Source organism: Oncorhynchus nerka, linkage group LG12 (genome assembly GCF_034236695.1).
Source record: "Oncorhynchus nerka isolate Pitt River linkage group LG12, Oner_Uvic_2.0, whole genome shotgun sequence".
NCBI lineage: Eukaryota > Metazoa > Chordata > Actinopteri > Salmoniformes > Salmonidae > Oncorhynchus > Oncorhynchus nerka.
In genome coordinates, this window is record NC_088407.1 from 1,490,001 (window position 1) to 1,502,500 (window position 12,500).

The following is a 12,500-nucleotide window of genomic DNA, read 5'->3' on the forward strand; positions in this document are numbered from 1 at the left end:
TCTGGAAGGCGGCCGTAGAATACAGTCGTTGTGATGCTCTGGAAGGAACACGGCCGTAGAATACAGTCGTTGTGATGCTCTGGAACACGGCCGTAGAATACAGTCGTTGTGATGCTCTGGAACACGGCCGTAGAATACAGTCGTGTGAGCAGCAGCTCTGTTTTAGATAAAGGTGAAGGGAGGGTGAGCAGCAGCTCTGTTTTAGATAAAGGTGAAGGGAGGGGGAGCAGCAGCTCTGTTTTAGATAAAGGTGAAGGGAGGGGGAGCAGCAGCTCTGTTTTAGATAAAGGTGAAGGGAGGGTGAGCAGCAGCTCTGTTTTAGATAAAGGTGAAGGGAGGGGGAGCAGCAGCTCTGTTTTAGATAAAGGTGAAGGGAGGGTGAGCAGCAGCTCTGTTTTAGATAAAGGTGAAGGGAGGGGGAGTAGCAGCTCTGTTTTAGATAAAGGTGAAGGGAGGGGAGTAGCAGCTCTGTTTTAGATAAAGGTGAAGGGAGGGGCAGCAGCAGCTCTGTTTTAGATAAAGGTGAAGGGAGGGGAGCAGCAGCTCTGTTTTAGATAAAGGTGAAGGGAGGGGGAGCAGCAGCTCTGTTTTAGATAAAGGTGAAGGGAGGGGAGCAGCAGCTCTGTTTTAGATAAAGGTGAAGGGAGGGGGAGCAGCAGCTCTGTTTTAGATAAAGGTGAAGGGAGGGGAGCAGCAGCTCTGTTTTAGATAAAGGTGAAGGGAGGGGGAGCAGCAGCTCTGTTTTAGATAAAGGTGAAGGGAGGGGAGCAGCAGCTCTGTTTTAGATAAAGGTGAAGGGAGGGGAGCAGCAGCTCTGTTTTAGATAAAGGTGAAGGGAGGGGGAGCAGCAGCTCTGTTTTAGATAAAGGTGAAGGGAGGGGAGCAGCAGCTCTGTTTTAGATAAAGGTGAAGGGAGGGGAGCAGCAGCTCTGTTTTAGATAAAGGTGAAGGGAGGGAGCAGCAGCTCTGTTTTAGATAAAGGTGAAGGGAGGAGCAGCAGCTCTGTTTTAGATAAAGGTGAAGGGGAGGGGGAGCAGCAGCTCTGTTTTAGATAAAGGTGAAGGGAGGGGGAGCAGCAGCTCTGTTTTAGATAAAGGTGAAGGGAGGGGGAGCAGCAGCTCTGTTTTAGATAAAGGTGAAGGGAGGGGAGCAGCAGCTCTGTTTTAGATAAAGGTGAAGGGAGGGAGTAGCAGCTCTGTTTTAGATAAAGGTGAAGGGAGGGGGAGCAGCAGCTCTGTTTTAGATAAAGGTGAAGGGAGGGGAGCAGCAGCTCTGTTTTAGATAAAGGTGAAGGGAGGGGAGCAGCAGCTCTGTTTTAGATAAAGGTGAAGGGAGGGGGAGCAGCAGCTCTGTTTTAGATAAAGGTGAAGGGAGGGGAGCAGCAGCTCTGTTTTAGATAAAGGTGAAGGGAGGGGAGCAGCAGCTCTGTTTTAGATAAAGGTGAAGGGAGGGGAGCAGCAGCTCTGTTTTAGATAAAGGTGAAGGGAGGGGAGCAGCAGCTCTGTTTTAGATAAAGGTGAAGGGAGGGAGCAGCAGCTCTGTTTTAGATAAAGGTGAAGGGAGGGGAGCAGCAGCTCTGTTTTAGATAAAGGTGAAGGGAGGAGCAGCAGCTCTGTTTTAGATAAAGGTGAAGGGAGGGGGAGCAGCAGCTCTGTTTTAGATAAAGGTGAAGGGAGGGAGCAGCAGCTCTGTTTTAGATAAAGGTGAAGGGAGGGGAGCAGCAGCTCTGTTTTAGATAAAGGTGAAGGGAGGGAGCAGCAGCTCTGTTTTAGATAAAGGTGAAGGGAGGGGAGCAGCAGCTCTGTTTTAGATAAAGGTGAAGGGAGGGGAGCAGCAGCTCTGTTTTAGATAAAGGTGAAGGGAGGGGAGCAGCAGCTCTGTTTTAGATAAAGGTGAAGGGAGGGGAGCAGCAGCTCTGTTTTAGATAAAGGTGAAGGGAGGGGGAGCAGCAGCTCTGTTTTAGATAAAGGTGAAGGGAGGGGGAGCAGCAGCTCTGTTTTAGATAAAGGTGAAGGGAGGGGGAGCAGCAGCTCTGTTTTAGATAAAGGTGAAGGGAGGGGGAGTGTGAGCAGCAGCTCCGTTTTAGATAAAGGTGAAGGGAGGGTGAGCAGCAGCTCCGTTTTAGATAAAGGTGAAGGAGGGGGTGAGCAGCAGCTCCGTTTTAGATAAAGGTCAAGGGAGGGTGAGCAGCAGCTCCATTTTAGATAAAGGTGAAGGGAGGGGGAGTGTGAGCAGCAGCTCCGTTTTAGATAAAGGTGAAGGGAGGGGAGCAGCAGCTCTGTTTTAGATAAAGGTGAAGGGAGGGGGAGCAGCAGCTCTGTTTTAGATAAAGGTGAAGGGAGGGGGAGCAGCAGCTCTGTTTTAGATAAAGGTGAAGGGAGGTGAGCAGCAGCTCTGTTTTAGATAAAGGTGAAGGGAGGGAGCAGCAGCTCTGTTTTAGATAAAGGTGAAGGAGGGAGCAGCAGCTCTGTTTTAGATAAAGGTGAAGGGAGGGGAGCAGCAGCTCTGTTTTAGATAAAGGTGAAGGGAGGGGAGCAGCAGCTCTGTTTTAGATAAAGGTGAAGGGAGGGAGCAGCAGCTCTGTTTTAGATAAAGGTGAAGGGAGGGGGAGCAGCAGCTCTGTTTTAGATAAAGGTGAAGGGAGGGGAGCAGCAGCTCTGTTTTAGATAAAGGTGAAGGGAGGGGAGCAGCAGCTCTGTTTTAGATAAAGGTGAAGGGAGGGGGAGCAGCAGCTCTGTTTTAGATAAAGGTGAAGGGAGGGGGAGCAGCAGCTCTGTTTTAGATAAAGGTGAAGGGAGGGGGAGCAGCAGCTCTGTTTTAGATAAAGGTGAAGGGAGGGGAGCAGCAGCTCTGTTTTAGATAAAGGTGAAGGGAGGGGGAGCAGCAGCTCTGTTTTAGATAAAGGTGAAGGGAGGGGAGCAGCAGCTCTGTTTTAGATAAAGGTGAAGGGAGGGGAGCAGCAGCTCTGTTTTAGATAAAGGTGAAGGGAGGGGAGCAGCAGCTCTGTTTTAGATAAAGGTGAAGGGAGGTGAAGGGGAGCAGCAGCTCTGTTTTAGATAAAGCTCTGTGAAGGGAGGGGGAGCAGCAGCTCTGTTTTAGATAAAGGTGAAGGGAGGGGGAGCAGCAGCTCTGTTTTAGATAAAGGTGAAGGGAGGGGGAGCAGCAGCTCTGTTTTAGATAAAGGTGAAGGGAGGGGGAGCAGCAGCTCTGTTTTAGATAAAGGTGAAGGGAGGGGAAGCAGCAGCTCTGTTTTAGATAAAGGTGAAGGGAGGGGAGCAGCAGCTCTGTTTTAGATAAAGGTGAAGGGAGGGGAGCAGCAGCTCTGTTTTAGATAAAGGTGAAGGGAGGGAGCAGCAGCTCTGTTTTAGATAAAGGTGAAGGGAGGGGAGCAGCAGCTCTGTTTTAGATAAAGGTGAAGGGGGGGAGCAGCAGCTCTGTTTTAGATAAAGGTGAAGGGAGGGGAGCAGCAGCTCTGTTTTAGATAAAGGTGAAGGGAGGGGGAGCAGCAGCTCCGTTTTAGATAAACGACTGTGTAATAGAGCACACGGGCAGAAGGTGATCCTAAGCATTGAAAAAGAGGTTTCCGTTGGGACGTTGGTGAACCCTCAGTATCCATAGCCACGGCCTTTCTTCTGTTCCTGTTCTCTGACTGGAACCCATTGTTGTTGTCCCACTCAATGGAGCTTAAAGCCACCTGGGAAATCTATAAACATGACTTGACTGTCCCCCCCCCCCCCCCCCCCCATCCTGAATCCCCCCAGGCCCCCCCTCAGCGCCCCGCTCCATTGTAACCCAGATCAACGACACCATGGTGACGTTAGAGTGGTCGGAACCTTTGGAACGCGGTGGCCGTGGAGACCTGACCTACAGCGTGGGGTGTGTCCGCTGTGGCGCCTCCCCTCAGAGGGCATGTCTTCCCTGCGAAGAGGGCGTGTCCTATCGCCCCAGCCAGCACGGCCTATCACAGCGCAGGGTGGTCATCCGCGGGCTCCTCCCACACACCACCTACACCTTCACGGTTCAGTCAGAGAACGGCGTCTCACAGCTCAGCCTATCGGAACCCTCCGTGGAAAGGGTCAATATCACAACCAGCCGAGACGGTATGAAGACACCACACACACATACACACACACGCACACACACACACATTATACATCCACACAGAGACTAAACACACATCTACACTCTATAGATCTACATGTTATTAAATCTGTCTCTCTCTGTGTGTCTCTCTGTGTGTCTCTCTCTGTGTGTCTCTCTCTGTGTGTCTCTCTGTGTGTCTCTCTGTGTGTCTCTCTCTGTGTGTCTCTCTGTGTGTCTCTCTCTGTGTGTCTCTCTCTGTGTGTCTCTCTGTGTGTCTCTCTGTGTGTCTCTCTGTGTGTCTCTCTCTGTGTGTCTCTCTGTGTGTGTTTCTCTCTGTGTCTCTCTCTGTGTGTCTCTCTGTGTGTCTCTCTCTGTGTGTCTCTCTCTCTGTGTCTCTCTGTGTGTCTCTCTCTGTGTGTCTCTCTCTGTGTGTCTCTCTCTCTGTGTCTCTCTGTGTGTCTCTCTGTGTGTCTCTCTCTGTGTCTCTCTGTGTGTCTCTCTGTGTGTCTCTCTCTGTGTGTCTCTCTCTGTGTGTCTCTCTCTGTGTGTCTCTGTGTGTCTCTCTGTGTGTCTCTCTCTGTGTGTCTCTCTCTGTGTGTCTCTCTCTGTGTTTCTCTCTGTGTGTCTCTCTGTGTGTCTCTCTGTGTCTCTCTGTGTGTCTCTCTCTGTGTCTCTCTCTGTGTGTCTCTCTCTGTGTGTCTCTCTGTGTGTCTCTCTGTGTGTGTCTCTCTGTGTGTCTCTCTCTGTGTGTCTCTCTGTGTGTCTCTCTGTGTGTCTCTCTGTGTGTCTCTCTGTGTGTGTCTCTCTGTGTGTCTCTCTCTGTGTGTCTCTCTCTGTGTGTCTCTCTGTGTGTCTCTCTCTGTGTGTCTCTCTGTGTGTCTCTCTGTGTGTCTCTCTGTGTCTCTCTCTGTGTGTCTCTCTGTGTGTCTCTCTGTGTGTCTCTCTCTGTGTGTCTCTCTCTGTGTGTCTCTCTCTGTGTGTCTCTCTGTGTGTCTCTCTGTGTCTCTCTGTGTGTCTCTCTCTGTGTGTCTCTCTGTGTCTCTCTCTGTGTGTCTCTCTGTGTCTCTCTCTGTGTGTCTCTCTGTGTGTCTCTCTGTGTGTGTCTCTCTGTGTGTCTCTCTGTGTGTCTCTCTCTCTGTGTGTCTCTCTCTGTGTGTATCTCTCTCTGTGTGTCTCTCTGTGTGTCTCTCTGTGTCTCTCTGTGTGTCTCTCTGTGTGTCTCTCTGTGTGTCTCTCTCTGTGTGTTTCTCTGTGTCTCTCTCTGTGTGTCTCTCTGTGTGTCTCTCTGTGTGTCTCTCTGTGTCTCTCTCTGTGTGTCTCTCTCTGTGTGTTCTCTCTGTGTCTCTCTCTGTGTGTCTCTCTCTGTGTGTCTCTCTGTGTGTCTCTCTCTGTGTGTCTCTTTCTCTGTGTGTCTCTCTGTGTGTCTCTCTCTGTGTGTCTCTCTGTGTGTCTCTCTCTGTGTGTCTCTCTGTGTGTCTCTCTGTGTCTCTCTGTGTGTCTCTCTCTGTGTGTCTCTCTCTGTGTCTCTCTCTGTGTCTCTCTGTGTGTCTCTCTCTGTGTGTCTCTCTGTGTCTCTCTGTGTCTCTCTCTGTGTGTCTCTCTCTCTGTCTGTGTGTCTCTCTGTGTGTCTCTCTGTGTGTGTTTCTCTCTCTCTCTCTGTGTCTCTCTGTGTCTCTCTGTGTGTCTCTCTGTGTGTGTCTCTCTGTGTGTCTCTCTCTGTGTCTCTCTGTGTGTGTCTCTCTGTGTGTGTCTCTCTGTGTCTCTCTGTGTGTCTGTCTCTCTGTGTGTCTCTCTCTGTGTGTGTCTCTCTGTGTCTCTCTGTGTGTCTCTCTCTCTGTGTCTCTCTCTGTGTGTGTGTCTCTCTGTGTGTCTCTCTCTGTGTGTCTCTCTGTGTGTCTCTCTCTGTGTCTCTCTGTGTGTCTGTCTCTCTGTGTCTCTCTGTGTGTCTCTCTGTGTCTCTCTCTGTGTGTGTCTCTCTGTGTGTAAGTAGTCCCAGCCCCGGTCTCAGGTATAAGAAGGACCAAGGCATCAGAGAACAGTCTGACTCTACAGTGGAACAGTCTCCAAAACACACACTACACTGTCCTGGAGTACCAGCTACGATACTGCCCCAAGGTACACTGTCCCCAACACACTACACTGTCCCCAATACACTACACTGTCCCCAACACACTACACTGTCCCCAACACACTACACTGTCCCCAACACACTACACTGTCCCATCACACTACACTGTCCCCAACACACTACACTGTACACTGTCCCCAATACACTACACTGTCCCCAACACACTACACTGTCCCATCCACTACACTGTCCCCAACACACTACACTGTCCCCAACACACTACACTGTCCCATCACACTACACTGTCCCCAACACACTACACTGTCCCCAACACACTACACTGTCCCCAACACACTACACTGTCCCCAACACACTACACTGTCCCCAACACACTACACTGTCCCCAACACACTACACTGTCCCCAACACACTACACTGTCCCATCACACTACACTGTCCCCAACACACTACACTGTCCCCAACACACTACACTGTCCCCAACACACTACACTGTCCCCAATACACTACACTGTCCCCAACACACTACACTGTCCCATCACACTACACTGTCCCCAACACACTACACTGTCCCCAACACACTACACTGTCCCCAACACACTACACTGTCCCCAACACACTACACTGTCCCCAACACACTACACTGTCCCCAACACACTACACTGTCCCCAACACACTACACTGTCCCATCACACTACACTGTCCCCAACACACTACACTGTCCCCAACACACTACACTGTCCCCAATACACTACACTGTCCCCAACACACTACACTGTCCCATCACACTACACTGTCCCCAACACACTACACTGTCCCCAACACACTACACTGTCCCCAACACACTACACTGTCCCCAACACACTACACTGTCCCATCACACTACACTGTCCCCAACACACTACACTGTCCCCAACACACTACACTGTCCCCAACACACTACACTGTCCCCAACACACTACACTGTCCCCAACACACTACACTGTCCCCAACACACTACACTGTCCCCAATACACTACACTGTCCCCAACACACTACAATGTCCCATCACACTACACTGTCCCCAATACACTACACTGTCCCCAATACACTACACTGTCCCCAACACACTACACTGTCCCCAACACACTACACTGTCCCCAACACACTACACTGTCCTGGAGTACCAGCTACGATACTGTCCCCAATACACTACACTGTCCTCAACACACTACACTGTCCCCAACACACTACACTGTCCCCAACACACTACACTACACTGTCCCCAACACACTACACTGTCCCCAATACACTACACTGTCCCCAACACACTACACTGTCCCCAACACACTACACTGTCCCCAACACACTACACTGTCCCCAATACACTACACTGTCCCCAACACACTACACTGTCCCCAATACACTACACCAACACACTACACTGTCCCCATCACACTACACTGTCCCCAACACACTACACTGTCCCCAACACACTACACTGTCCCCAACACACTACACTGTCCCCAACACACTACACTGTCCCATCACACACTGTCCCATCAACACACTACACTGTCCCACATACACACTACACTGTCCCCAACACACTACACTGTCCCCAACACACTACACTGTCCCCAATACACTACACTGTCCCCAACACACTACACTGTCCCCACACACACTACACTGTCCCCAACACACTACACTGTCCCCAACACACTACACTGTCCCCAACACACTGTCCCCAACACACTACACTGTCCCCAACACACTACACTGTCCCCAACACACTACACTGTCCCCACACACACTACACTGTCCCCAACACACTACACTGTCCCCAACACACTACACTGTCCCCAACACACTACACTGTCCCCAACACACTACACTGTCCCCAACACACTACACTGTCCCCATCACACTACACTGTCCCCAACACACTACACTGTCCCCAACACACTACACTGTCCCCAATACACTACACTGTCCCCAACACACTACACTGTCCCCATCACACTACACTGTCCCCAACACACTACACTGTCCCCAATACACTACACTGTCCCCAACACACTACACTGTCCCCAACACACTACACTGTCCCATCACACTACACTGTCCCCAACACACTACACTGTCCCCAACACACTACACTGTCCCCAACACACTACACTGTCCCCAACACACTACACTGTCCCCAACACACTACACTGTCCCCAATACACTACACTGTCCCCAACACACTACAATGTCCCATCACACTACACTGTCCCCAATACACTACACTGTCCCCAATACACTACACTGTCCCCAACACACTACACTGTCCCCAACACACTACACTGTCCCCAACACACTACACTGTCCTGGAGTACCAGCTACGATACTGTCCCCAATACACTACACTGTCCTCAACACACTACACTGTCCCCAACACACTACACTGTCCCCAACACACTACACTACACTGTCCCCAACACACTACACTGTCCCCAATACACTACACTGTCCCCAACACACTACACTGTCCCCAACACACTACACTGTCCCCAACACACTACACTGTCCCCAATACACTACACTGTCCCCAACACACTACACTGTCCCCAATACACTACACTGTCCCCAACACACTACACTGTCCCATCACACTACACTGTCCCCAACACACTACACTGTCCCCAATACACTACACTGTCCCCAACACACTACACTGTCCCCAACACACTACACTGTCCCATCACACTACAATGTCCCATCACACTACACTGTCCCCAACACACTACACTGTCCCCAATACACTACACTGTCCCCAACACACTACACTGTCCCCAACACACTACACTGTCCCCAATACACTACACTGTCCCCAACACACTACACTGTCCCCAACACACTACACTGTCCCCAACACACTACACTGTCCCATCACACTACAATGTCCCATCACACTACACTGTCCCCAACACACTACACTGTCCCCAATACACTACACTGTCCCCAACACACTACACTGTCCCCAACACACTACACTGTCCCCAATACACTACACTGTCCCCAACACACTACACTGTCCCCAACACACTACACTGTCCCCAATACACTACACTGTCCCCAACACACTACACTGTCCCCAACACACTACACTGTCCCCAACACACTACACGGTCCTGGAGTACCAGCTACGATACTGTCCCCAATACACTACACTGTCCTCAACACACTACACTGTCCCCAACACACTACACTGTCCCCAACACACTACACTACACTGTCCCCAACACACTACACTGTCCCCAATACACTACACTGTCCCCAACACACTACACTGTCCCCAACACACTACACTGTCCAACACACTACACTGTCCACAATACACTACACTGTCCCCAACACACTACACTGTCCCCAATACACTACACTGTCCCCAACACACTACACTGTCCTGAGTACCAGCTACTACACTGTCCCCAATACACTACACTGTCCCCAACACACTACACTGTCCCCAACACACTACACTGTCCCCAACACACACACTACACTGTCCCCAACACACTACACTGTCCCCAATACACTACACTGTCCCCAACACACTACACTGTCCCCAACACACTACACTGTCCCCAACACACTACACTGTCCCCAACACACTACACTGTCCCCAACACACTACACTGTCCCATCACACTACAATGTCCCATCACACTACACTGTCCCCATCACACTACACTGTCCCCAACACACTACACTGTCCCCAATACACTACACTGTCCCCAATACACTACACTGTCCCCAACACACTACACTGTCCCCAACACACTACACTGTCCCCAACACACTACACTGTCCCCAACACACTACACTGTCCCCAACACACTACACTGTCCCCAATACACTACACTGTCCCCAACACACTACACTGTCCCCAATACACTACACTGTCCCCAATACACTACACTGTCCCCAACACACTACACTGTCCCCAATACACTACACTGTCCCCAATACACTACACTGTCCCCAACACACTACACTGTCCCCAACACACTACACTGTCCCCAACACACTACACTGTCCCCAACACACTACACTGTCCCCAACACACTACACTGTCCCCAATACACTACACTGTCCCCAACACACTACACTGTCCCCAACACACTACACTGTCCCATCACACACAATGTCCCATCACACTACACTGTCCCCATCACACTACACTGTCCCCAACACACTACACTGTCCCCATCACACTACACTGTCCCCAATACACTACACTGTCCCCACACTGTCCCCAACACACTACACTGTCCCCAACACACTACACTGTCCCCAACACACTACACTGTCCCCAACACACTACACTGTCCCCAACACACTACACTGTCCCCAACACACTACACTGTCCCCAACACACTACACTGTCCCCAATACACTACACTGTCCCCAACACACTACACTGTCCCCAATACACTACACTGTCCCCAACACACTACACTGTCCCCAATACACTACACTGTCCCCAACACACTACACTGTCCCCAACACACTACACTGTCCCCAACACACTACACTGTCCCCAACACACTACACTGTCCCCAACACACTACACTGTCCCCAACACACTACACTGTCCCATCACACTACAATGTCCCATCACACACTGTCCCCAACACACTACACTGTCCCCAATACACTACACTGTCCCCAACACACTACACTGTCCCCAACACACTACACTGTCCCCAACGACACTGTCCCCAATACACTACACTGTCCCAACACACTACACTGTCCCCAACACACTACACTGTCCCCAACACACACACTACACTGTCCCCAACACACTACACTGTCCCCAATACACTACACTGTCCCCAACACACTACACTGTCCCCAACACACTACACTGTCCCCAACACACTACACTGTCCCCAATACACTACACTGTCCCCAACACACTACACTGTCCCCAATACACTACACTGTCCCCAACACACTACACTGTCCCATCACACTACACTGTCCCCAACACACTACACTGTCCCCAACACACTACACTGTCCCCAACACACTACACTGTCCCCAATACACTACACTGTCCCCAACACACTACACTGTCCCCAACACACTACACTGTCCCCAACACACTACACTGTCCCCAATACACTACACTGTCCCCAACACACTACACTGTCCCCAATACACTACACTGTCCCCAACACACTACACTGTCCCATCACACTACACTGTCCCCAACACACTACACTGTCCCCAATACACTACACTGTCCCCAACACACTACACTGTCCCCAACACACTACACTGTCCCATCACACTACAATGTCCCATCACACTACACTGTCCCCATCACACTACACTGTCCCCAACACACTACACTGTCCCCAATACACTACACTGTCCCCAATACACTACACTGTCCCCAACACACTACACTGTCCCCAACACACTACACTGTCCCCAACACACTACACTGTCCCCAACACACTACACTGTCCCCAACACACTACACTGTCCCATCACACTACAATGTCCCATCACACTACACTGTCCCCAATACACTACACTGTCCCCAATACACTACACTGTCCCCAACACACTACACTGTCCCCAACACACTACACTGTCCCCAACACACTACACTGTCCTGGAGTACCAGCTACGATACTGTCCCCAATACACTACACTGTCCTCAACACACTACACTGTCCCCAACACACTACACTGTCCCCAACACACTACACTACACTGTCCCCAACACACTACACTGTCCCCAATACACTACACTGTCCCCAACACACTACACTGTCCCCAACACACTACACTGTCCCCAACACACTACACTGTCCCCAACACACTACACTGTCCCCAACCAACTGTCCCCAATACACTACACTGTCCCCAACACACTACACTGTCCCATCACACTACACTGTCCCCAACACACTACACTGTCCCCAATACACTACACTGTCCCCAACACACTACACTGTCCCATCACACTACACTGTCCCCAACACACTACACTGTCCCCAACACACTACACTGTCCCCAACACACTACACTGTCCCCAACACACTACACTGTCCCATCACACTACAATGTCCCATCACACTACACTGTCCCCATCACACTACACTGTCCCCAACACACTACACTGTCCCCAATACACTACACTGTCCCCAACACACTACACTGTCCCCAACACACTACACTGTCCCCAACACACTACACTGTCCCCAACACACTACACTGTCCCCAACACACTACACTGTCCCCAACACACTACACTGTCCCCAATACACTACACTGTCCCCAA

The 12,500-nt window shown here is 50.9% G+C and overlaps 1 protein-coding gene across 2 annotated transcripts in view; it reads left to right on the forward strand.

The window, feature by feature from the left end:
- The window catches only part of LOC115120524 (ephrin type-B receptor 4b-like), an 87,691-nt gene that overhangs the window by 30,229 nt on the left and 44,962 nt on the right, over positions 1-12,500 (forward strand). For both annotated transcript variants that reach the window (XM_065025118.1, XM_065025119.1), the window contains exons 8-9: positions 3,762-4,100; positions 6,074-6,198. In XM_065025118.1, the coding sequence (XP_064881190.1) occupies positions 3,762-4,100; positions 6,074-6,198 (464 nt within the window). The remainder of the gene's footprint in view (positions 1-3,761; positions 4,101-6,073; positions 6,199-12,500) is intronic.